The 25,116-nt window shown below is 39.5% G+C and overlaps 1 protein-coding gene across 12 annotated transcripts in view; it reads right to left on the bottom strand.

The window, feature by feature from the left end:
* The window catches only part of TNRC6A (trinucleotide repeat containing adaptor 6A), a 67,338-nt gene that overhangs the window by 24,031 nt on the left and 18,191 nt on the right, over positions 1 to 25,116 (bottom strand). For 7 of the 12 annotated variants that reach the window (XM_068699773.1, XM_068699766.1, XM_068699767.1 and 4 more), the window contains exons 3-6: positions 13,954 to 14,044; positions 11,280 to 11,301; positions 4,098 to 4,433; positions 148 to 195 (exon numbers count right to left, since the gene is read on the bottom strand). In XM_068699773.1, the coding sequence (XP_068555874.1) occupies positions 148 to 195; positions 4,098 to 4,433; positions 11,280 to 11,301; positions 13,954 to 14,013 (466 nt within the window). In that variant the 5' untranslated portion in view covers positions 14,014 to 14,044. The remainder of the gene's footprint in view (positions 1 to 147; positions 196 to 4,097; positions 4,434 to 11,279; positions 11,302 to 13,953; positions 14,045 to 25,116) is intronic. The other 5 variants (XM_068699768.1, XM_068699777.1, XM_068699778.1 and 2 more) reach the window with 3 other exon arrangements.

The raw sequence follows: 25,116 nt of genomic DNA, 5'->3' as shown, positions 1-25,116 counted from the left end.
ACTAAAGTCAGACATTCGCACGACACATGCTATTGAAAGACATAAGCCAAAGAATCAAAAAAAAATCAGAGACATAACTGCGTGAAACATGTGACTACTACAAACACACAGTGTGAAAAAGGTGAGATTGAAATAGCTGTGCATCACCTGACTGGTTAGGGGAGTGGCTCACCAAGTCCCGAATGGGAGGCATGCCTACAAAAAAAAAAAAGCAAGACAATTACAGGAGTGTTACTTAAGTAAACTAGGCTTTTGAGATCAGTCCCCAGACCACTCGTTGCTTTTAAGTCATTTATTAGCACCTCCTTTTCAGAAAAATACCTCTCCTGAGAGCTCTCTCTCAATCTGATTAACAGTGCTAGTGTCAAGCAACTCCTGAGCCACCCTGCCTACAGCTCTGAACACAGCAGAAGAGGCTGATAGCAAATCTAACTTCCTGCATGCAGGCCTCATGTTACTCTTTTTGCTCATTTGTTTTCAGCAATTTTGCTGCTTTTACAAAACATTTCCACGACTAGCTAGATTTTATATACTTGGCATTTAATTAGCCAATTAAAAATGCCCTTAATCTTAAAAGTTTGATTTATATAAAGGAAAGGAAGGATCTATAGTCACTGAAACCAAAACTCATTGTTTTTCAACTGCATTAGTTTAGAATTTCAGAGGTAAGCCCTGAAACTCAAGCGAGTTCATATCACTTCTTTGAACAGTACACTTTTTCCACCTGTAAGTCATCATTTGGCTACTTGATTTAGCAAACAAATAACTAAGTATAACCCAACTTCGATTTAAGCTAAGCAAGTCCATTACAAACTTACATTCACCACTTTCATAGCTTCTTCCTTTTAAGTGCCCTACAGGCAGCATACGAAATCAAATTTAACATTTCATATCCACAAATTTTACAGGTGTAGATCATAATTGTTACATTTAAGGCAACGTTTCCTACATTAAGTCAACCTCTATCCCTACACACTCCAAATCCCAACTGCTCACCTCTTCCTTCACTGCTTCAATAAGCATGGAAAAAAAACACCAACAAAACCCCTTAAGTTACACAAAGATTTGTATTTTTTTTTTCCAAAGGCTCTGGTTGCAACTGCTCAACTGCAAGATGCATAAGAATAAAGGAAGAGTGACTCATGTCAATGAAGGAATCAAAGCAACTCAACGACTGGACAAAAGCCAGGATCCTGACGGCTCTCTTGTGTTTTCTTATATCCCACATTTGTAAGTAATTACTGCTAGCAAATATTTTAGTTCACTATATAAATCATTGTATTGTGGAATAACCACCTGGCTGTTCAGATGTGTTACAAAGCATAAAGGCAAACAAGCATACCAAGGTAGCATTCAAGACCTTCCTTTCATGTAAAGTTTCCACGTGGGGAGAAAATTTCAGTAAAGCAAACACCTGAATTTGGTATGAAAATGTTCTGGTGAAGAGCTCCTTATGCAGATTTCTTAAAATAACCACACTGGGACAAGACTGTATCTCCTTCCATGAGCTTCACACTGAAGATGATTGCCCCCATGAAATACAAAGAGGTATTTTTTTTTGCCCATTAAACAAACTGTAAAGTTAGCAGCACTCATGTTCCCTGGCTTTTGTAAAGCACCTACCCGACACTATAACCACGGCTGGAACTCAGGAGATCCTTCTCCAGGGTGTGTCAAACAAACAACTGGAGCCTTTACTGATTTCAGCAATTCAGTCCAACATTTTGAAGCTACAGTATTTCTTTTAGCCCTAAAATACGTATCGATTCTAATATCCATTAAATAATACTTTAAAAGCCACAAACCTAATCATCTTCAAAGACATACTGTTAATCGTAGAATCATTAAGGTTGGGAGAGACCTTGAAGTTCATCTGGTCCAACCATCCCCCTACCACCAACGTCACCCACTAAACCACGTCCCGAAGCACCAGGTCCAACCTTTCCTTGAATGCCCCTGGGGATGCCCCCACTTCTCTGGGCAACCCATCCCAATGCCTGACTGCTTTTTAAGAGCAGAAATGTCTCCTCGTTTCCAACCTGCATCTCCCCTGGCACAACCTGAGGCCGTTTCCTCATGTCCTAAAGACGTAAAACATGTCCTTAAGGTATAAAACGCGTTAACCCAAATGGCCTGTACATGGATGTTCTTCAAATTGAATGGATCTAAGGATGTGTCACGTTTCATGAGATTTTATATAACTTGGAGGTAACAAGGAGAGTACTTTGAAGCTGCTGCTGAAAGCTGAAAGAGGAACTGTGGAGAATGAGCAGGGCTAAGGCAAGCAACAACACTATTTCCTTTCAGTTACAGCGATATCAAAACATATTAAGGTAGTCTTGCATGCTGCTGGACTGTGGTCACCTCAACATTGTTTCACAATCAATTCATTAGACAAGATTCTGAAACCATTACAGAATATTTCCCTTCAGTCATCTTCCCCACACATCTCAACGTACTAACCTTCCGAACATCCACAGCAGACATTATTCCTCATTATAGCAGAGGAAAGAACTTGCAGGCACACAGATATATGGCACAGAAAGAAGTAAGAAATAGGCCTCCCCGTCCTACACTTGTCGAATTCGACCAACCCACCCTGCACATACAGGAGGTGCCCCGAGAACAGCACACAGAACAGGATCTGCCATTGCAGTGAGTGACAGGACCCTACAAATATTACAATACAACTTCTGTAAGACAGGAAAGTGATTTGGCCAGCCTGCCTCTCTCCTAAAAAGACTCTTATAACCTTTTAGTTACCAGTTGGACACACAGATCTATTATCCAAATAATTAACTTATTATTCAAAGAGCAGAAGTACTGCCAGTAGAGCAGCTGCCCCTCAGACACTCAATACATCACCGCACAGGAACATATCGACATCTCCTAGCCTAAAGGCTGCCCAGCCACACGAGCGCAAAATTGAGCAAATCTGGGAAGAATGTGATACACAAATGGGAATCCAACTAATTAGATACCAGGCTGCGGTTCACAAGAGAAGTTAAATGGAGGAAAGTATACTAAAATAATCCTCTGGATGCAATTGAGAAGTTTAAAAGGCTCTATAAAGAGTTATGCTTTATAAAATGAGTTTACACAGGAACTTCTCTTTAAATCACTACTTGCTACCATACAATTTGACCAGCAGAGGACACATTCTGGAGAAAAAGTTTCATCTTAAAAAGACAGCAAGAACGTGAATGGGTGTTTGAAAACCTAACTATAGACAGGAATAAAATTACACATGAAAAAAAAAAAAAGCTTCTAAAATTATAAAACTCTTTACCATTCCGAGAATTAATCAGCACATAATAGAAACAATACTAATGGAAAGCAACATCAGAAACATTCTTTACGGGGCACACAGACTAAATGTTTTCCATGCTTTGATATTAATCCTCATTTCAAATACTGCTTCTTCAAGATTCTGCAATCTCAACAGCTCAAAATTTAACTAAAACTTGAAGCATTACATTTCTTTTCCACAATTTTGTTTTTGCTAACTCTTGTGGCTAGAAGTCACATTTTTTGTCACGTGCAAAACACTAACTTGGAGAAATACTGGTTATTTAGTAAGGTTTCAAAAGAAATTATCCGTGGGAACAAGTGTTGTACTGTCACAAGGAAAACTCTGACCTAATAACAAAAAGCAATTTTGATATTCTAAACAAGTTGCATCCAATTTATATCTCTAAATATATGTAAGTCCTGAGATGCCATTCAGAATGCTCTAGAAATAAGAAGGACCCTGAGATGTTTATCAAAACTGAACACATTCTCTGTACCATACTTGGATTAATTATTATGATAAAGAATGGAAATTCAGGATATAAAGCAGTCGTCACCTTGGCTTCAACATCAGCTCAAATTGTACGCCATTGGCAGCAACAGGCAACTAAGCTGTGTTAAGTTTCAGACAAACCTGCAAAAAGATGTCTGAGGTCATCCTATAATGTTTAATATTAAGCTACAACACAGGAGAACATCTCAGTGTGCTATGGCTTACATTTGAAGCTTAAATAATATACACATTAGTAATTGGATTTAAACTATTCAACTTTAATTAAAAGGAAAACAAGGTACCTCTCCCTCACCTGGCTGTTTTTTGCTGCTGTTCGGCACTTCTCCGTTGATCACTGGCTGTTTATTTGTGACAGTGCTGCCTCCTGACTGGCCGTTTAATACTTTAGGAGTAGATCCCAGGTTTGCAGCTATAACTGGTAACTGCTGACCTCGTTTCAGAAGCTGTTTCTGTTCCTGGTGTCGAAATCGCGGTGGTACTTCACGAGGAGGGTATCGAGGCAAGGTCTGCTGCTGCTGATTGTTGGCTGTGGCCCGCTTGGCATTATTATTAGTGCTGGTTACTGTGGAAGTGCCGTTAGAGGTGACAGGCTGAGGCTGGCTTACACTTGTCTTTGTTTGTTCTGGCACTACCCCCACCCCCAGGAAAAAGAAAATTGGACAAAGTTATTCATCAGAACAAGATCTTAAAAAAATGAAGATTAAGTAGATAATCTTAGATGTATTTATGTTTTATGTAATGGCTTTTTTTTTTCCTCTGATTAGAGGTTTTAATGAGAATGAGTTACAACTACGTTATCCCATAGTCACACAGCTTTAATACTTCAATAGCACAGATCTGGAAGTAGACGTGTCTTGCTCTTACTTCTGACAAAGGTAAAGGATGCTACTACTAACAAGCTTTCTATAGTGTTTTTTCTGACAAGTCAGCGCTGTATCAGATCATTTAGGAATTTAAACCTTACTTTAAAATATTAAAAAAAAAATAATCTTACTCTCATGGGAAACTTGAAAGTGTTCAGAAAAAGAACAAGAGGTGAACAGGACATCCAGAACGCACTGTTAAGGCTTGCTTGTGTTAGCAACCCTAACCCCCCCAGGGAAACACAGGAATATCTCCAGTCAGATCTGTTGCCAGCAGAGAGCTCTGCCAGCGCAGGTAGCAGCCACAAATGGCTTGGTGACTCTATGGCCACGCTGCTCAGGCACAGGACACCCAACTCCAGCTCCAAAGGGCCTTTCAGAGCATGGACAGCACGCCTGCTTTACGGCACGATGAAGGCTGAACAATTTGCCAAAGCCAGCCGTGAGTGAACACACCAAACACAGGTGCTAGCTAGAGAAAACCTCAACTTAGCACCCCAACTGCAGCCAGAAGCTGGGTGTCGGAGGGAAGCAGGGCCTGGCTGCAGCTGGCACAAGCCACCACCCCGCCACCTCCACTGCCCCAGCTCTCCCTGTTTCACAGCCGACTGGAGAAGGACAGAATTAAGGAGAGGAATGGCCAGGACATAAGTCAATTTAATGTACAGACTACAGGGGGCAGAAGGTATTCACAAGCTATTAGATAAATTGGAGTTGATAAGAAGTGCTAGCGCTGTATCTGACAATATAGGTTGGTTTATACTTGTACTAAAAAAATGATAACTCCGGCTCCTTGCACAGTGCTTCAGATGAACGTAGTGTGACAACAAATTATGTTTAAAACTTTTTTTTGTTTTTAATACAAGTTTTAAACAACCATATTACAACTGACTACTTACATTTCCTGGTTTAAAAATAACTACCAGAACTGAAAATAACAGTTATTGTGTTTTTTTTCCTGTTGTTGTTTGGCCACTTCAGTGAATATCTAAGAATCCGTGAACAGCTCAATACATAAGCAGCTATCACATTCCTGTGGTCTAGGTACTACAAGCTTTGAAATGAAAAAGTTTTCTTCGCATACCACAATCTGTGTAACTACTGGCCAGGTCTCAGCCTTTTGATCTCCCAATCCTCCTCCTGCTGCAGCCGATTCCTGCTGGTTACTGTGGTTCTTTACAGGTCTTTGCTGTTTAAAGCACGGTTCAAGGCTACACCTGAGGTGTGCTGACAGTGATACACAAAACAGCCACTTTCTGCAGCCAGCATAACGTTACCAAGTCAATAAAATAGTCAAACAATAAGGGCACCACTTAGGGACACAGTTGTTTTGTTGGTTTTTTTTTTTTTTAGCCCTTTGTACTCTCTATTTAAGACTTTTTTTTTTTGCTGTCAACTTAAGTGGAAAGCGCACTATACCTTGAAGAGATTTTTAACACCACATACAACACCCTAAAACACAGCCAATGAAAGATTCACTTTTCTTACCATAGTTCTTTTATTCGTATAGTTACTCCTCCCAGCTAAAGCAAAATCATTTATAGACGACATTCTGCGATCCACGCAGTTGGAAGCGGCATATTTAGGGCAGTACTGCCGCGCAGCAACATCAATACTTCACTTTCCTAACGAATGCTACTTCAAATGCTTCTTATAACAAAATCCAGTGGACTTTCAGATAACTGAATCATTTTTCAGCTATAAAAGGGTGCAAAAAATAAATAAGCTACTTTCTGCCAAGCCATCCCCTAAGCTACAACATGAACAAGAACTCACAAACGGTTTAAGAAAATTATGTTTCTCTCCTATTCTGTGTATTTGCTTCCTTGGCAAATATGGTCTTCTATAGACTATGACCGGTGAATTACACAGAAAATCTTACCAGATACTACAGTTACACTAACAAAGATAGGCAGAGATTATATCTGTATGCCAATTTCAAACTGAAATTAATCAGCAGCGCTGTTTGGTGCAACAGAATTACTTCGCCTTGGGTTCCCCAAGTATTCCAGAGTAAGTTTAAAGCTGCACAATTTATCCTGCCCAACATTTTCTGGTCCACAACTTCTCAGAAGATTAAAATGATAGATTAATATTCCAATATTGCCACAATAAATTCCAAGACACTTTAATCCTTATCTTAATATTTGTGTCTTATAAAGAAGTCGCTTGTTTAATAAAAATTGTTTTGTACAACACTATTTTATTCTGAGCCACATTAAAGCAGAAAGGTAACGTTATTAACAGACAATCACAGTTAATTTACTTGACTAATAACAGCAATTTTACAGAAATGAATATTAAAAATGACAGATTTTTATAAAGAACAAACCTGCTGAAAACCCACAGAGCAGGGGATGGTGAAGTTACAGTGTACAGAGAGATTCCAAAGAAAGACGCTTCCAACTTGTGTTGCTTTCCCACTCTGCAGATTTCATTAGAAAATGGAGGAGAAGCATGGTGTCATTTTACTGCTACAGGAGTGCTGCCTGCCAACTCCTCCTGGAGTAGGGGCCCAGTGACTTAAACTCCCCCTCCAATAAAAAAAATGGCAGCTGTCTGAATAACTTTAGTGCAGATGGAAAACAGTTTCTCACTCGCACAAAATCAGCTTACAAAGATCAAATCGCCTCCTAAACCACACAAAGAACAGCACCAGGCTGTCATTTAAACGTTTCTTCTCGCTGCTGCTTAAGCTGACCTCTTAAAAATGTATTGTAATACACTCTCCCCGCATGTCATGCCCCAAAGAGTTGTCAGTGCTGGAATGCTGAAGGGCAAACAGAGGAAGTCTGGCTTTCAAGCTGACACACGTAAGATGTAGTGCTAGAATTTTCGCTGTGGAAAAATGGCCGCAGCTGTAAGCTCAGCTAGCTGATCTGGAAAATATCTAACTGTTTGCCAATTCATTAACCCCTGAAGATCCGCACAAAGGTAAACTATGAGCCGTTTACAGGGGTGGTTTTAACAACAAGCCTTTATTATCCTGCTCATTTTTACTATTTATTTTCAATACCTAAAAGCTAACGTAACAGTTTTCCCGATCAGGTAAAGCGCTCTCAGGCAGACAAAAAAAGCCCCGAACCCAACAAAAACAGAAGGCTTGGTGTGTTCAGGCAATTCTGCTTCACGGAGAAGAAAATGAATAAGAAGTTTCCATGGTGGGAAATATGAGTCAAAGATTTCAATTCCACACCCAGCTATTTTTAAAAGCACTTTCTGTTTCAGTGTTGATTCAAAGTTTATTCTGTTCTGCAATACGAGCAGTACTTCGTGCCCGCGCCTTCTACAGAGCAGGGCAGTTCAGGACTAAGACTGACAGATGTTTTCAGTTCTAGCTTGTACTGTTTTGCAAAGCACAAAGCATTCAGAACTAACCACAACACCGGCATTTGCATAAACATTAGCCTTCAGTTTTTAGGAATTATTTCACTAGGTTATTACATCCATAATTAAAGTCCGGATCTAAAAAAAGATTTTATCTTGCAGTGAAATCTCACATTCTGTAGGAGCACATCACGATTACTCAAGTGAGTATTAAAACAAAACTCAAGTATTCTTCTTAAGTAGCATTTAGTTTAGTGCTTGGCTCATCATTAGCTACCCACGGCTATAGCACGGTTTGAAGATTCCTGTTTTAGGAGGAATCCAGGGCAAATAGATTGATTTGACCGTCCTTAATAGTACTGACATTAAACACAACAAAACTACATGTTTTGTGAAAGCAGAAGGAATACAACAACAGTTGTTGAGAACACTAGAATAGTCAAGTAAGTACTTTCAAGTGATATTTTTTTCTAAAAATACCTGGTATGAGAGTACTTGGAGGACACTTGTTGGTATTAGAATTTGTTATGCTTGCTGCTGCACAAATACAGAAACCTTCCCAAACAGTGCTTTCATCTCTAATGCCTATGAATGTCTTCTTCCCTCTTTTAATAAAACCAGATGTATAAAACTAGACAGGTTAGAATATTTGAGATCCACAGGAATGAAATACATGCATTCTTAATGGCAATACTACAGCATTAAAATGCTACTTTTAGCAAAAAAGTTTATATTGGCATTTTCTTCATTACTTTCATTCTCCATCCTGAACATGATGAAGAAATCAGCAGCATTAAGACTTCCTTTCAAGGAAGGTTATAATTTACATGCATGCTGATAGCTACTTTATCTGGTACAACACCAATTTCTACCTTAACTAAAAAAACATTTTGGAAACATCCAAGTTATGAGTAGAAATAAAGAAATAACCTTTCTACCCACCCCGCCCCCCACTTAACCAGCTACTTTTCTAAAAGAAAGAACATAATTCTGAATTATTTAGAGATCCTATACTCCTGTATTTTATCTTCAGCTCACGCACAAAATAAATTATTTAAGACATTAACGCGATGGAAACTTGGAAACTAATGAAACATTAATTTGCATCCTGAATACAAGTAGACAAAACTGTTGAAACAATAAAAGAGCCATGTGCAACTCTGCAACACGTTCTGTTCCTACAGGAACTGCTACAAAAAGCTGCATGTCTGTATCCCATGTTGTCCCACTTCTTCAGCAGGACAGCCAGCTGGGGCTCCTGCGACAACTCTAAATTCCTGCTAAACTTGCTGAAATACCTTGTTTAAAAACCAGGTAACATTAAGGTTGGAACTCAGTACTTCCATTCAGTAAATAACACTAGGCCTCCAAAGAGAAAATGGAAAAGTAAGATTAGTCTGTCCTTCGTAAGAAAGACATTTTCTTTTGATTTGAAGATTACCATCAAGTAGCCTACTGAGCAGAATTACTACCCTCCCTTCCTCGTGCTATTTTTAGCCATTTGCTTTTTGCAGCCTTGTCCTTAATGTGACACACGGATGCCAACACAGCTTAAGTACGTAGGTCAGATGTTCATTCAAAAAATTTACATTATTATTTAAAGGAAAGCATTGTATCATTTTCCTTCACTGTTTTTTTGGTCAGTTTATTACTTCAGAATAAAAACAAATAGTTTCACAACTCTTTACAACTGGTTATTATCTTAGAAGCTTTATGGCAGGCATATAGAGAAGAAAGCAAATACTTAACCTGCAACTCAAATGCAATTTCGTACACTGCTTGAAAAAGGGCACTTCAGCAAACACTTTTCACTTTTTCTTTTATTATGATCTCCAGCACTTTCATCAGGTATTCAGTCCTGTGCTCAGAGCCAAATATAGACTGCCCAACCGATTTCAGTGCGCAGGGCCAGGTGCTGCCGTCAGCCCAGCGAAACCTCCAGCCCGCCTCACGCGCTGAGCTTCAGCTGCCATCACCGACCTCTGCTGCAGGAGCAGCGCGCTGACGTTCACACGCAGCCGCTGCCATCCAGCAGCTCTGCCACAAGCCATCAATATTCCAAAAGCCAAAACATGAGCTTCCTTGAAGCAGCATGTAAAGGGGCTTACTAACACACAGAACACAGACGGCTCTCATTCTGTCCGCGGAGCCTTGTCACACCCCGAAAACCTATTGGTTCTACACAACCTGGTGTTTCTTTTGAACACGTACAAGCAGAGTACACATCACACTTAAGGAAACCAGACATAAACGCCTCTCCTAATACCTTGTAATTGGTACCGCAGTACTCAGCAGGAGCAGCAGTGCATTTTTTATGTGAAGAGTCTGCCTCCTCCATTTCAACCCCATGCTAACTAGCACGCTTCTTCAAACACCGCCTTCCAAACGGACACTTTCATTTGCTTCTTTGACTCTTCTCAAGCACAGTATGTCCTGTACTATTTTACTACCTTCATGCCAGAACAGCACTTCAAAGACGTTTTTGATTTTTCCAACAATAATTGCATCTCTGCTAAGCAGGGTGTCCAATCTCCTGTTTCTACCATTGCTCAAGTTATTAAATTAAACCTGATGTTCCCCAAAAAACAGTGATTCAGCAAGCACTCCACATGACCACTTATACGATTATTATCCACTTTCCAGCCAACTTAAAAAGTGAAAAGAATTTTTCCTCCACTTACAGAAGGAATGGAGAATTTATAAAACCCACAAACACGGAGAGTAACTGCAGTACTCCCAGCCTGCCACTAACATCCAAATGACAGCTTTTAAGATAACCGTCATGATCATTCTAATCACGATGAACTCTCCACGCACAGTAAGTAGTTAAAATTGATGGTGATAGACATCTCAATCACTTGTCTATCAAGTGTTCCTGACCCCAGTTACACTTAGGATATTTGGAAAGCAAGTTTCAAACCAGTCCATTAGGTGGATCTCTAAGTGGTCACATCAGAAGTGCAAGAGCACTTGTGCACTTTTCAAACATAGCAAAAAGGGAAAAGAAAAAAAGCAAACAAAGATAAGATCTGAAGGTATTACATACATGCCTAGTGCCGTATTAAGTAATTAAGAATGGAAAACAGGATAAACAGAACGCTCCAACCCCTGGAAAAAAATGTTATCCTTTACTCTTCTAATCTTTTATGGTAACTGTTCGAAATAGTGCAACTGAAGTTTCAAAGATCCTATTTTTCAGTAGCTTTCAGCTGACCCATGTGATTCAACATATTTAAAAATGCAGAAACAATACACAGAACAGAAAGAACTCTAAAGTAACTTACCTTTGATTTTTTGTTCAATGGCCTAGAACAAGAAAGAAGAAGTGTCAGTGATTTGTGCAGATAAGAGCAAAAGCCACATGTGCTCGTGCCACTTTATAAAGCGACATTAGCTTTTGACTTTCTTCTTTTAAAATTTTTTAAAAGTTATTTAATTATCTACATCAGAACCTTATACTTCTTTCTAACCAACCCATGCCTATTATTCCTTATGCCTAGAAAGCTGTTAAAATGTTACAGAAGACAAAATTAATTTGAAAGATAAGCATATGAAACGGACTAAATTAAACTTGCAAATTAACCTGTTTGAAGTGAGTTAAAAACTGTGCCTGGAAGCAAGGAAGCTCCACCACTTCTACTGCAGAATACGGCAGGGGAAGAAAGGGGAGGGACATAGAAATCTAAAGGAGGTAAGAAAGAAAGTAAATGCAAGAGCTTTAAGTCTTTCATTTCCACAATTCAATTGTTACTCCTGTGACACAGGCAAGATGAGAGATATTCGAATGTGGTTTTATCCTGAGATAAAAATGGGGATAGCAACGTTCATTGTTGCAACTCAACTGCATGGTTTTGACTAGAACAGACAGTGAAACTGGCTTCATAACGGACCTCTCAGAAGCACAAATCAGAATTCTTCCCATCTGAAATGGGAGTGTTCTTAGTTATCACTTCTAAAATACACTAATGCAAAAGCGAAGTGAGATTTAAGGGTCACTTTGGTAGCTGTATACAACCTCTTTTAATTAGGGTATTGCATATATTCACATGGTGCAATAAAGTAATTTGCAGCAATACTTAAACTAAGATTATCTATAATTAAAACCTTGAGAGAAAAAGAGAGTGCATATGCACACCAAAAAAATTATTGATCCATTGGCTACTTACACGAGGGCATCAAAAAACCCACATCATGTTCATTTTCAGTTTGCTTACTTACCCTTATTACCCTGACTCCAATATCACTGCTCCTCAGCCTCATTTTCCAGAATTTGACATACTTGGGGCTACTACCTAATGCCACAACTTTTCGTTATGCTTTAAAAAATCTAGTTTAAAAAAATATTTTGAAGACTTGGGAGGTTTTGTATGCACTCTGAATGCCAGGATATCTGAATGCACAACAGCTGGCTTGGAAACAAGTGCTCAAAACAGTTATATACAGTCATAAAAAGGTAGATGGAATACAATCACATCCCATGAAAGCTTCTCAGCATCAGGGTGCAAGCACCACTAAACAGAACATAAGTTCTCTAAGTTGAGCGTCACACCTCCGCGATAGCTGCTGTTCTCCTACAATCCCTGCCTTTTATTTCCAATTATTAAAAAACCACAGTATATACAAAAACAAGCATTAGCTGTTCGTTCTCCAGTGTCATTGGATGATGCATGGATAGGTGCTTAAGTTTTTCCTAGCAAGCCTAAGATTGGTAATACTAAATAGCACGTTTTGAAGAGATTAAGCAGAAAAAGTTAGATTACAAAACAAAAAGGGCAAGTTTGATCAATTTGAAATTACTCACAAATAAGAAATAGCAGATAGGCACCCCTCAAAAAAAACAAAAAAAAACAAAAACAACAGAACATTTGTGAGCTACGTCATGTTTTTCATTTAAATCTAGAATCAAGCTACATCTGTAATAGACTTTTTTAAAAACAAACAAACAACAACAAACATCTTAATTAACTGGCAGTTGTTTGTTGCTGTGGTTTTTCAGAGACTTATTTTCTTAATCTACATCAAGTTTAGGCTTCTCCAGGAATGCACATGAGCATCCTTGTGGCCACCTACTGCTTCTTCGATAGAAGCCTCTTGAAATTTCTGATGCATCAAGCCCAAGCACTTGATATTCTGTTACTTGCAGAATACAGCAAATAAACAAAGCCATGCAGCTTAACAACAGGCCATCATGTGCTATATGGAAGGAGAAAGCAAAAGCAAAACATTCAATTTCAGGTAAATGTTTGGTGTCTTCACTTTCAAAATATATTTTTGCTTTTAATTCTTCCAAAAATACACTCAAACATGCCTTTCCGACTCCCAAGAATACTAAACTTGGGGAGAAGAGAACCCCAAAGAAACATTTATTTGAAAGACTTAAATTCTACAAGTAAACCAACGCCTTTCTCATTAAAAATTTTCATTTAAATTCTGTGCCTGGTCACAAGAATTCCAAGAGAATGAATTACTAATTTACAACTGAGGTCCAAAAATTATTATGCAGCATTGCTGTCAGCTGCTGAAAAGATTACGGAACCTCATTCTGAAATACCAGGAAACACCTCATCTTTTCCAGAAGGATCCTTTCTGTACAAATTTACTTAGATTTGTCGTAAGATTAGACATGCCAAATTTTCTACAGGTGCACAACGAACACCTTTGTTTAGGCTAACAAACGGGGAGCACTGATACTGAGGAAGTTTTCAAACTTCAGGTGGACTTAACTGGCAATCGGGAAGAAGAACGGTCATCTCAGGAGACTATTTAATCTCTACAGAACCTGTACACAAAGCCCAATCAGAGGCTCTATATGTCAGTCACCATTACATAACTGACAGTAGACACAAATCGTAAAAACTGAAATTAAAAAGAAAACACTTGTGTAACAACAGATGTAACAATATTCACCAGTGATGAAAAGACGTAATCCACAAGCACTTTTTTTAATGCTCAACATACCTTTTTTTGAGCAGCTTCCTTCTTCTTCTTGTCTTCTTTTCTCTTTTTCCTTTCTTCCATCAACTGTTCTTCCTCTTCTTGCACTAAATCCCTGAACCATACAGTTTGTAATTAACTCTCCCAAAATACAATCTGTACACACTTAGATTCATTTTAGAACAATTATTTCACAGTGACCCAAAAGGAACTGGGGAATTTTACTTCTAATTGGATAATATTTCTATAGGGACTATGTATTTTCACTGCAAATTGCAAGTGAAAAAACTTTAAGAGCAGATGCAGTGCCAAGACACGTATAATATTTTCCTTTTATAAAACATGCAATGAAGGCTTAGGCATTAATTCCATTCAAAAGCCACTGTCGATTCAGATGCTATTTAAGCTCTACCTGCTACTGCGAATTAGCACGGCTCTGAGCTCTCCCACATCACGTTTGCCTACAGCCTGGCATGGTCAGTGCTGGCCGGGCACAGTGTGGCTGCGCGCATCCCCTGGATCAGTGCTGGTTCCTACACAGCCACCGAGCTAATGCAGGAATCTGCACCAGCTCGCCGATCTTAAATGCCACCTCTGCCAAGGAACATCCAATGCAGACATTTTCCTGCCGGAGCAGTGAGATAACGCAGCCGGCTGTGTGTGCGTGCAGATGCTCCTGCTGACAAAGGATGCATGAACAAGCAGCACAAACTGAAGAGCTTGGTCGAACCTGGGCTTTTGATGGGAGTGCCATTTTAGAGCACCTTAAATTAGTGAGAAAACTAACTTGTAACAGGTTTTACGTTTGTCATTAAATTAAATTCACTTAATATAAAGTTTTACATGCTAAAACAGAAGGCTTCACTACAACACTACTTCACAGGGTATGCTGCAGGCTTTCAAAAACAGACTATCAAAGAAAATACAAGAAAGGAGAACAAAGCAGAAAGCAGGACAGGTATACAAGCATGTAAATATGAGAGAGGGAGCCTACAAGTACTCAGCTACTTCAAAGTTTGTGATTCAGACAGTAAATATTTTTTATTTACTAGAAAACCTACTTGCAAGACCCCTTCACCACTTCAGGGTCAGGAATGTTTACAAGTTCAAAAGCTTTGAAGCTTTTGGCCCACACACCCTGACCATACAGGCAGGTCACAGCTAAGAAGAAGTTGAGAATGTTTTTCTAGTTGTCATCCCGAAGCACATCTGTGCTACCCCAAACACCTCTGATATCCTGAATCTTACCAGCAGCTCCAACGCACACCCACCCTCTAACTGAGGAAATCATGTCCCTCAAATCTAATTTCTATGCACTTTGAACAGGACATGGGAATAAACTGCACAGATGTTGACAAAGTAAAGCAAGAAGACACCACATTTACTCTCTGAACAAACTTCAGAGATTAGGAGAAGTCCTGTTTATAAAGCAATGTTTCATAAGCAACCAGCTTGCTCCCAGGTCTGTCCACACTTTCTATTCCATCAGCTGCAATGCGAGCGGTGCTCAGATCCCAACTGCCATGGAGATCACTGGGCAGTAAAAGGGAACAGACTCCCAGCTGTTACTGCAGCAAAGGAGAAAGCCGAGACAACTAAGGGAAGGGTTACAGAATTTACACCCCGGTTGGTGACAACTGGTCTCGTTGGCATTTATCTCCAAAGTTCAGCTTTGAACATAAAAACAGTTGTGATTTTTTTTCTTTTATCTTTGCCATGCATTTCACACACTAAGCAAGGCAAAACAGGAGAAAATATTTTCTTACACACTTACTTTGAATATATTAAAATATCCTTTAAAAAGTCAGCCTCATTCAATGACATGATACAAATTTACTCATCTTAATAAAGACAACCTTGCTTATACAAAACTTAGGGGGGAAAAAAAACTAAAAGTGTCTTTAAGTCAATACGTGGTTTACTTTTGCCTAGAAACACTTGGCTCCTTTTTAACCCCAAGTTACCTACAACTACAAAACCGTGGCTTAAAATACGATAATTAGATATAAAAACCAGAAGTGATGCAACTGAATACAGTAAGATACAGGATACGTAAGAAGCATCAAATCTTTCATTACTTCTTTAGCTATACAAATAATTGGTTAATTGGTTAAAATTCTCCATTTGATGCAGCTCAAGTCATGTTCAAAATGAGTCGAGGTATCAGTTATTATTATTATTATTTTTTTTTAATCAACATGGCAACCAGAAGTCACAAGTCCCATTGTGGCAAATTCATGTAACTTCCTCACTTTTTAAGCAGACAAACCAGTATTCTTATGCCACCTGCCTCTCATGGTAGATGGTGCCAACGCAACCAATACCAAACAACAGCTCCTCAGGTTATTCATTACAATTCTTACATTTAGCATTCTGCATAATACTGCCAGCCTTCTGGAAGAGGTGAGCATCACATCATCGCTGACCATTTGATTTCTACCTTTAAGCTGTAAGACTGTTTTACTGTCCCATTGTGAGATTCTTCAGCTAAACGTTAAAAGTGGTTCTGGTCCCAGTGGGGAGGATGCCGTAATAACGATACCTACACTTAAATCTCCAAGCTTGGGGCCATTTGGCTATTATTATTATTTTCAAACAAGAAGAGATACAATACAATAATGCTTTCATATGACATCAGGGAATAAAAAAGGCTGCAATACTTTAAGTATTTACAGGGCACAGAAACTTCTGAGCCTATTAACGTTACCCAAGATACAACCGTAAGATCATTTTTCGCATGCGCTAACTGAAACACTTTCCCCAAATCTATTTCTTCCAGTACACTCAGACAACAGCTATACTTTGTTTAGTTTGTAAAAATGTATCTGCAGAGTAGGAAGATTTGTATTCACAAAATTAACAAGTATCTTTTTGTTGTTGTTTTTGTTAATTTGTACTTAATTACAAATTTTTTACTTTTCTGACTTCTCCCTGTAAACAAACTCTTTGGAGCATGACTACATGTATCTGAATAGCAACTAATAAAAACAGAAACCAGTTTTCATTCCTATTTGCCAAGATCTTTGTTCTCACTGCAAATCTGATTTCATCCTCCACTTGTTTCTTTCCCCAGTGGTCCCTTCTGGTGGGATATCACTGATCTGTTGTACAGCCACCATTCTTTTTCTCCTCTAACAGCTCCAGGGTAACTGTTACTTACAAGTACTAATGAACTTTCCTTGCATGGGTTAAACAAACCAGCCTGGCAGCACAGGCAGACCTGTAGCATGCTTTGCCAATGAATAGCCAATTGATACCAGTATTCCTCCTACCACCACTCTAAAAAGCTTCTCCAGACCAAGATCTATCCTTTAAAATTTTCTGATGACAGCAAGCAACAGTCGCTTCTTTTTAATAAATCATTGCTTCTGATGTGCTGAGATATGCAAACTAACTAAATGTTCTTTCTGGGATCCCTCTGTATTTCAGTTGCAGGCCCTGTGGTTATTCCACATTTCATCATAGTTTTATCATCAGGCTGCAAGGCTCAGTGAGCTCTGTCTTACCGCAAAAAGCTATCTGGCATTTGTAATTAGGTATCAATGAGCAGCTACGAGGTTAGTCATGTAACAGAAAACAATCACCGCTGGCCAGGTCAGTTGAAAGCAATCCCTTGGACACACTGCAAATCAGGGGTAACAATGAACCTGCAGCGACATCTGCACACGTATGTACATGTACGTGAGACAGGGCAGTGTTGCCCATCACTGCCTTCCATCCTGAGGATCTGTAACCAAAGTCTGCAAGACATCCTCAGGCTGAGTTCATTTGGAATAATTCAACTTTTAACACGTGAATTAAATTGGTAACACCACCAGAAGTGTGTAGGTCTGAAATCAATCTGCAGTTTCTATATATCACAACTCACAGAACATACAACACACAGAATTCATCTAAGAGCCTTGTTATCCAACTGAGGAGGCCAAGCATTGCACGCCTTCCTCCCGTGGCCAGCAGTCACATCCCCAGCCCTTCTCCTCTCACAACCTCACTGCTCGAGCACAACGCACAAGCGCTTGGCACACGCGTGGCTGGCCTGACACCTGCACACGGTTGCCTTCCACACGTTTCCTGGAGCAGCTCTCTGCCTACCTCGTACCAGGATCACCCCAGGAAAAAGCCCCAACACAAGCAGGCTGTGCAGCTGGAATCATTGTCAGCATCCTGTGACTTTGTTTCCCAGAGGCTCCTTAGCCCCGGAGAGCCAGGTTCTTTGTTCTGGAGCAGCCACCTAGTGCGCTCGCGGTTCCTCCTGGGCCCAGTGTCCCTGCATCCAGAAGCGCTGGGCACACACGCGATGAGCTGCAGGGCCTCAGCGAGAGGTGACACCTGGGGAACAGGCTGTTGCTGTCAGCAGCAGTCAGCCAGCCTCAAACTTGCCCTTGCCAGGCTGCGGAGCCCCAGGGAAACAGTCCAACTCTCCTGACTGCCACCGGAATTAATTGTTCCAGCAAGCCCAACAGGGGCTACGGGCACAGGTTAAACCCCTCTGATGCAGGAAGCGCATCAACGCCGCAGGATGGCGTGCTACACAGAACTGTCTGCTGGAATAAAAGGTTACTTCAAGGATTTCTAATATCCTGAGAAGAATTCTAAGGGTTAAGAAAGCCACTAACGCTTTTTGCTTAACAAATGTTAGTGCTTCACATGCAGAAACTTCATTAACTGAGAAATCATTCAGGTTTCAGAAGAAAGCTCGAGCGCTGCAAAAAGCACAGGCAATGCAAAGCAGTATTTTCACAACAAAAAAGTGACTCATCGATCTTGCTACAACTAAGTCAACATGATTACATTTTATTTTTAGAATACACATGCTAACAAGTAACACACCAGTAGCTCTGGAATATTCTACCTCAGCATCATTTTTCGGCTTCCACCTAGGAACGGTACAATTCCTAAATTATGACTCTGATCATTCTATTTTCATGTATTTAAGAAGAGATTTTACATGACAAAGCCAGCTCAGCACACACACACAAACTGTAATTAGTACGCGTCAGGACCCTGAAAAAACTGCCTACCTATAGGTAGGCTTTAACAAGAGCATTAGATTACTGTTATAATGTTAAATCTCAATGACTAAAAAGCAAAATTAACTCATTCTAAAACTAAATAACAATAAAGTCCTTATTGCCTATTCATTAAAAATGTGAATCTTTTAAGGAATGTACTCCTACTACTACCACTACCCTCTAACATAAGCATAGACCTAAAAAATATAAATAAAAAATTTAGATTTACCTATTAGGTCATCACAGTCTAAGGCAGAACTCCTAAATTTCCATCTCCGACAGCCACAAGAGCAAACCTCCCTTATTCTTTCCAAGAAGTTAATACACAACCCTATCAACAGGCAGCAAGTGCTACTATTTATGCCCTGGACTCCACCATCCCTTAGAACATAGAATTACAACAAGCTACGTTTTTAATGCTACTTCTTGAGAAGTTCCGTAGTATTTCTCATTTATCCCCTTATACTCTCACAGCTACCTATGCCTGTTCTGCACTCAACATTTTATGTATCTCTTTCAGTACAAATTACAAACAGCTTCAAGTTACTTTGCAGCATTTAACAGGAAACAGGGTAGGAGCAGAGGCTAATAGTAACAAGATGAAAACAGAAGAACAAGCTCTGTTGCTGGGCTCTTCCCTGCCCCTAGGTATGTGCATGCCATTGCCTTGGAAAACAGAGGTGTTGGTAGCAGCGTGCCTGGCCCCTCAGCCTCTGCAAATCCTGGTCGTAAGAAATATATAAGCAGACTTCTATTACTTCCCCTATCAGCCATCCAGCTTTTACTATAACTACACCTACAGGACATTTCCTTTTCCTCCTAAATAATTGGATTAGCTTGCTCAATGCTACATGGTGTTAACAACAATGCAAACCTGGTTCTGCAGTTCAGATCAACTGCAAATAAAACACCCAAGCCGTATGAAATTTACATTTGAGACTGGAGTAAAGACCCTCAGTTTAAACAGCTTAACTTGAAAGATGTGTTATTTTCAAGTGAGACCAAATGAAAATCGATCTTGATCTCAGGAGAAACTACATTTTTTAAAGCTCTGAGAACATACACGTAGAAGTTGCAACTGTCTGCACAACTGTGAACAGACTGAGTGCTAGATAAATACTTATCAAACACACTGAAATTCCCCCCCAGTTGTGGCAGTCTTGTTACAGTAACTCACTCAGCCCAACTTGTTTGTATAAGGAAACAAAATATACCACAACTCTACTTATTTAAGCCATTAAAAAAATAAAAAAAATATATCTTCTAAGACAGGTACCACTTTTGCAAGACAAAGTGCCTCATGATTCTGGGTGACTTTTGAGATGAAGTCAGTTCGTTGCTATCAGTTGTGCCACTGAGTGCAAAGCAGCCACATTCTGCCTTCTGCAGTCATTCTACCACTTCTTTAAGCTTTGACAATGCTAACATTTAATTTTATGTTTTGTTTGATTTGTTATTTGGCTTGCAATCTGGAAAAGCTGTAATATTCAAGATGTAAACACTGCAGGTAACATTTACATCAAATCATATTTTACTGATTACTTTAAGTCTTGCAAAAGCTTCTATTAATGTGTAATTTAAAAAGCTACAGCTTGGCATTTTAAAAATGTATGGGCTGAAATAGAGAAAGTAGTTAGATGTATTTAACTTCTGTTCTTGTGCTACATAAGAATCAAATATACCCATATTTTCCTGAAATACATAATGAGGATGCAATAATTAACACTTGCAGAGCATGCTTCCTTTGCTGTTATAACATACGAAAGGGAAACATGCTACACCACAATACAATTACAATTCTAGTCACCCCACAGAGGAAATTATGGTTACAATAAGATTTTTGACACAAATTAAGATCTAAGACATTGCACTGCGATATTATGAACACAGTGTTTATCTCAGAGCGAAAAGCACATAGTACTGGCACCCAGCAAATGGCAACACCAAAATAAATCAAGTTGCCATCCCACCACTAACGCCAGCTATCCAGCATCCATCAGAACTAAGCTACTTATGTAACAGGATTGTATTAATTGAGTTTGGAAATTCTTCAAGTGAACGCTAGCACTCAGAACGCATCTCTACGAAGGCTGCTGGAGATGTCAGCACTGTTACAGATGCTCACGCTGTGTTTGCCAGCCGAACAGCTACCTTCTCAGCTCACTTTCAAACCAAATTAAAGTCACACTGCCCCACAAGATGGTGCTAGTACATTTTAAAGACACTTGTCACCGACAAATGCTTCAAGCCACGAGGCTGGGAAGGGATTCTCCCAAAGGCATCCTGCGTTGGGTTACTCTGAAGCTCCTGAAACACTGCAAAGCCTGCACTTGGGTCTTCAGTGTCATTCCCCTGGCCAAGTGTGCTAAATGCACCAAGTGACCGACCACTGGCTGGCACAAGTCCTGACCAACACGAGGTGGGTGGGCTGGCCTGGGCGGGCAGCTCTTTTCACTGGACAAAGGAGACGAGTTAAACAACCAGCCCCTAGCGGCCCTGTCCTAAGACCTGAAGCTAAAAAGACATTTATTAATAACTGAAAGTGAAACCGTATTTATTGGTCCGCTTCTTGAAAACATCATTCAGCTTATTTATTGATAGCAGGACGCTGGAGACACTGATAGCATGCTTGCTAGTAAAACAAACATCAGCTTCTATGTTAATTAGTTATGGATTTCTGCCCTCTGCCCCTTTGCTATGTGGCTTAAACATGAAAGTAGCAATTGGAAGCGATTATACACAGTGGCTTCTGAAACCACTTCAGAATTTCCAGTGACAACTATATTATTTGGAAAAAAAAAGTTTATAATTAAAACCAAAACAACAAGAAAAGAACGATTTCCCTATTTGCTCTTCTAGTTATAAATTAACTTGCAATGCTACAGGTGGAACAGTCAGAAGGTTAGATAAGCATACCGAACTGAAAGACCTTTTACAATTCTGCAAAAGCAGCAAATGTGTGCATGCACTACATAACTCACCTGTCTGATATTATATACAGACTTCCAAATGCACTGCCAAGACTTAAAATTTATATTTTTGCTGTATTCTGACCTAAAATTTCCCTAGTATTTATTTTTTTTTAGATAATGCAAATACATACAGCTACCAATAAAAACTATTCCTCAGTTTCTAAAATCCAATAACTTGCTTTTGTATGAAACCATCATTACAGAGCAACCAGCTAGAAAAAAGTGTTTTTTAGTTAAAGATTGATCCTCCTTTTCCTTTATTAACACTTCCTACAAAATAGTGCGTTATAACACAAAGAACATCCTCCAAGTTTATGGAAGAGAAGCCGGGAATTTAAAGTTAACAACAAATGACACCTAAAACATGCCTTGAAGGAAAGCATTCCGACAACTAAAACCACTCAGCACACTACACAGGAGCACAGAAAGCCCCTGATGAGAAAATTAAACCACTTGTATACAGATTTTGCATGTGTTAACTCTTCCCAGCTATTAACGTAAAGAAGGGGCGCTGCCAAGCTAAGAACTGATACCTCAGTGCGTACCTAATTAGCAAAGAGATGCCAGCTACTTTCTTTTCTGCTTTCAAAATACCTGTCTTTATCACCCTCGAAGTGAGGTGACAGAAGTTCAACTCTCGTGTCTACCATTATCAATTCTTTCAGAGCCACTCATCTTTCCCACTTCCCTAACGCAGAGGCTGGCTCAGCAGAACCACGTTACAAACTGCAACCACTACCAACACGCCATAGTTCTGGAATAATGTTTTGGTTCCATTTTCTCCCTGAGGCTTTACCCAAGATTAGGGTTTATCATGTTTACTACTGCGCAAGCATACAAATCTATTTCCCTGAGATTTTGTCATCTAAATACACGAGACTTTAGTAGTAGCAATAAACACTGAACAAATGGGGATGGGAAGATCCATTAAATCGCTTCTCCAGAAGCAAAGTGGTTGTGCAGGATATCTGTAACATCGGCACAAACTCGAACACCGACTGCTCAAGTCCAGCATCGTAACTACCGAAGAGAGCTGCAGTATTATTAACGTGGAGTCCAGAAGCACACTGCGTGATGGGTTCTTGGTAACACTAGAAAAAGAAGAGGTAAATGCGAGCTACCTTATGGGGACAACCTGACAACTACGCATCATCTGAAAAGGTATCCCACTGATTGGGTAGGGGAGAAAAGAATCTATCATTTTGCTTAAGCATCTCTGAAGGTCTTTAAAGGTATGAAGAGAATGCTGCCTCTTTGCAGTATGCTCTTCTCACTTGACTGCAGAAGTCATCCTATAGGAAGTTTATCAGGAAAAAAGCCCTGCCCCTCCTGCCTCTAAAAACAAACAAACAAACAAAAAAAAAATAACAGAAAATCAAGTGCTTACGTATCAGCAGAAACCACGACATTTCTCACCCTATGCCCCTGTCATTGAACCATCCCATTTTTTTCTAAAGCAAAAAAAGGAAAGCCTCATGCAAATATGGTGGTCATACTAACACAGATTTAAAACAAAAACAAACAAGAAACATACAGCAGAAACTTAGAAGAATACATGGATGAAATCTAGAGGTGTATGTGCTGTCAGGGAAAGTCTGCTTTCCCAAAACACAGACAGCCTGCAACCAATGCAGATGGAGCAGAAATGGGTGAATGAAAGCACAGTTGTTAATCTTCCCTATAATTTGTATGCTTGTGAAGTACGAGTCAAATGCCTATGCTTGGGAGTAAAACTGTAAACATATTTCAGATATTTTCCTTCTCTCAGTTCCACGTAAGTGAGGTAGAAAAGCCCCGTTTAGCAAACAGAATTAAAAAGCTATTTCTTGAACCAAGAGAACTGCGTGGCCTTTTTTACTGCTGCTGATTTGACCCAAATTTAAGTTGCATTCCTCTAGTTAGTATTAGGAGGTTACAAGTTCTTGCTCAGAGGTAGACTGAGCAGGTTACATTTCACTTGTAACATTATGCAACAATAAAATGTGCAACACATGTATTTGAATTACTGTTGCCAGCCATGCACTGTGCTTATTTCTGAAACCAGCAGTACACACCTCATCCACTGCAGAAGTGCATTTTAAAGAGGACGCAGACCAAATGAAGATCCTTTCGTGAGCCAAATTTCTAGTCCCGAGATTAAAAGTCATCGCTCTAACCGGGTAAGCAAGCTGTAGTAACAGCTGCAATACTCACTCTATCGCACACCACCAGTCTAAGCCAGTATTTAAGATTTACAAAAAGGGTATTTCCTACCTATTTATTTTTAAGCATAAACTCCAAAGGCAATTGCAGAACTTGCATGAAGAAATTCCAACATCCCACAGAGTTTACAGTCTGTACATACACTATGAAATTTTAGAATAAGAACAATTGTACAATGGGTCTATTTACCTTTCCCAGGGACATTTACTCTTTTACAATTTGACTAGGTCACTGCAGATTTAATAAGATCATAAATAACGATAGCAGAGAAAGAATGAAGGCTATCTGTTGAGCTCTGCAATAGTAAAACAATCAGGCCTATCCAGAGCAGGCATGCTGCAGCTTTACCCGGCTATGTGCCCGCATGATGAAAATTCCCTCGCTAAACAGAAACCAGTTAGATGACAGGTTTCTGAAAACAACTGATACATTAAGGGAAAAAGCAGCTCTTAAACGTTTAAAAGAAGAAAACACATAGCTCCTGTGTCAGAAAACACAGACCCGAGCCATACCAGAAGTTACTCAGTGAACCTCGATCTGTTCCCACTCCCCACAGAACGCTTTCTTCAGGCAGCTGTACAGTTTACTTCCACCTCTTTTCACCACCCATACTGCCAGTGTGACAGGAGAGACCTCACAAGCAATTCAATAGATCTTCACATTGTTGTGACTCTAAGACTCGTGCCGTTATAAATAAATATCTCAGCGCTCTATCTAATAACAAGGTTCTCAAATTGCTTCTGGTATCAAGTATATACTGAGTACTATCCACAGAATTCATTTTTTAGACTGCTTTGGAATTTTTGGTGGACAGATTAAAGAGTTGTAATTTGAAAATATTCTGTGCAAGTCAAGTCCATTTAACAATTACCCGGACATTATATTCAGAATATCATTTTTAAATGCATCTTGAAGATTCTATATATATTGTACAGATGCCAACAATAAAATGGAAAAAACAAACCCTGCTTATGCATATCATCAAAAAAAGGAAGACACAC

The sequence above is a fragment of the Anas acuta genome, chromosome 15, assembly GCF_963932015.1.
Source record: "Anas acuta chromosome 15, bAnaAcu1.1, whole genome shotgun sequence".
Lineage (NCBI taxonomy): Eukaryota > Metazoa > Chordata > Aves > Anseriformes > Anatidae > Anas > Anas acuta.
This window is presented reverse-complemented; position numbering and strand designations above follow the sequence as displayed.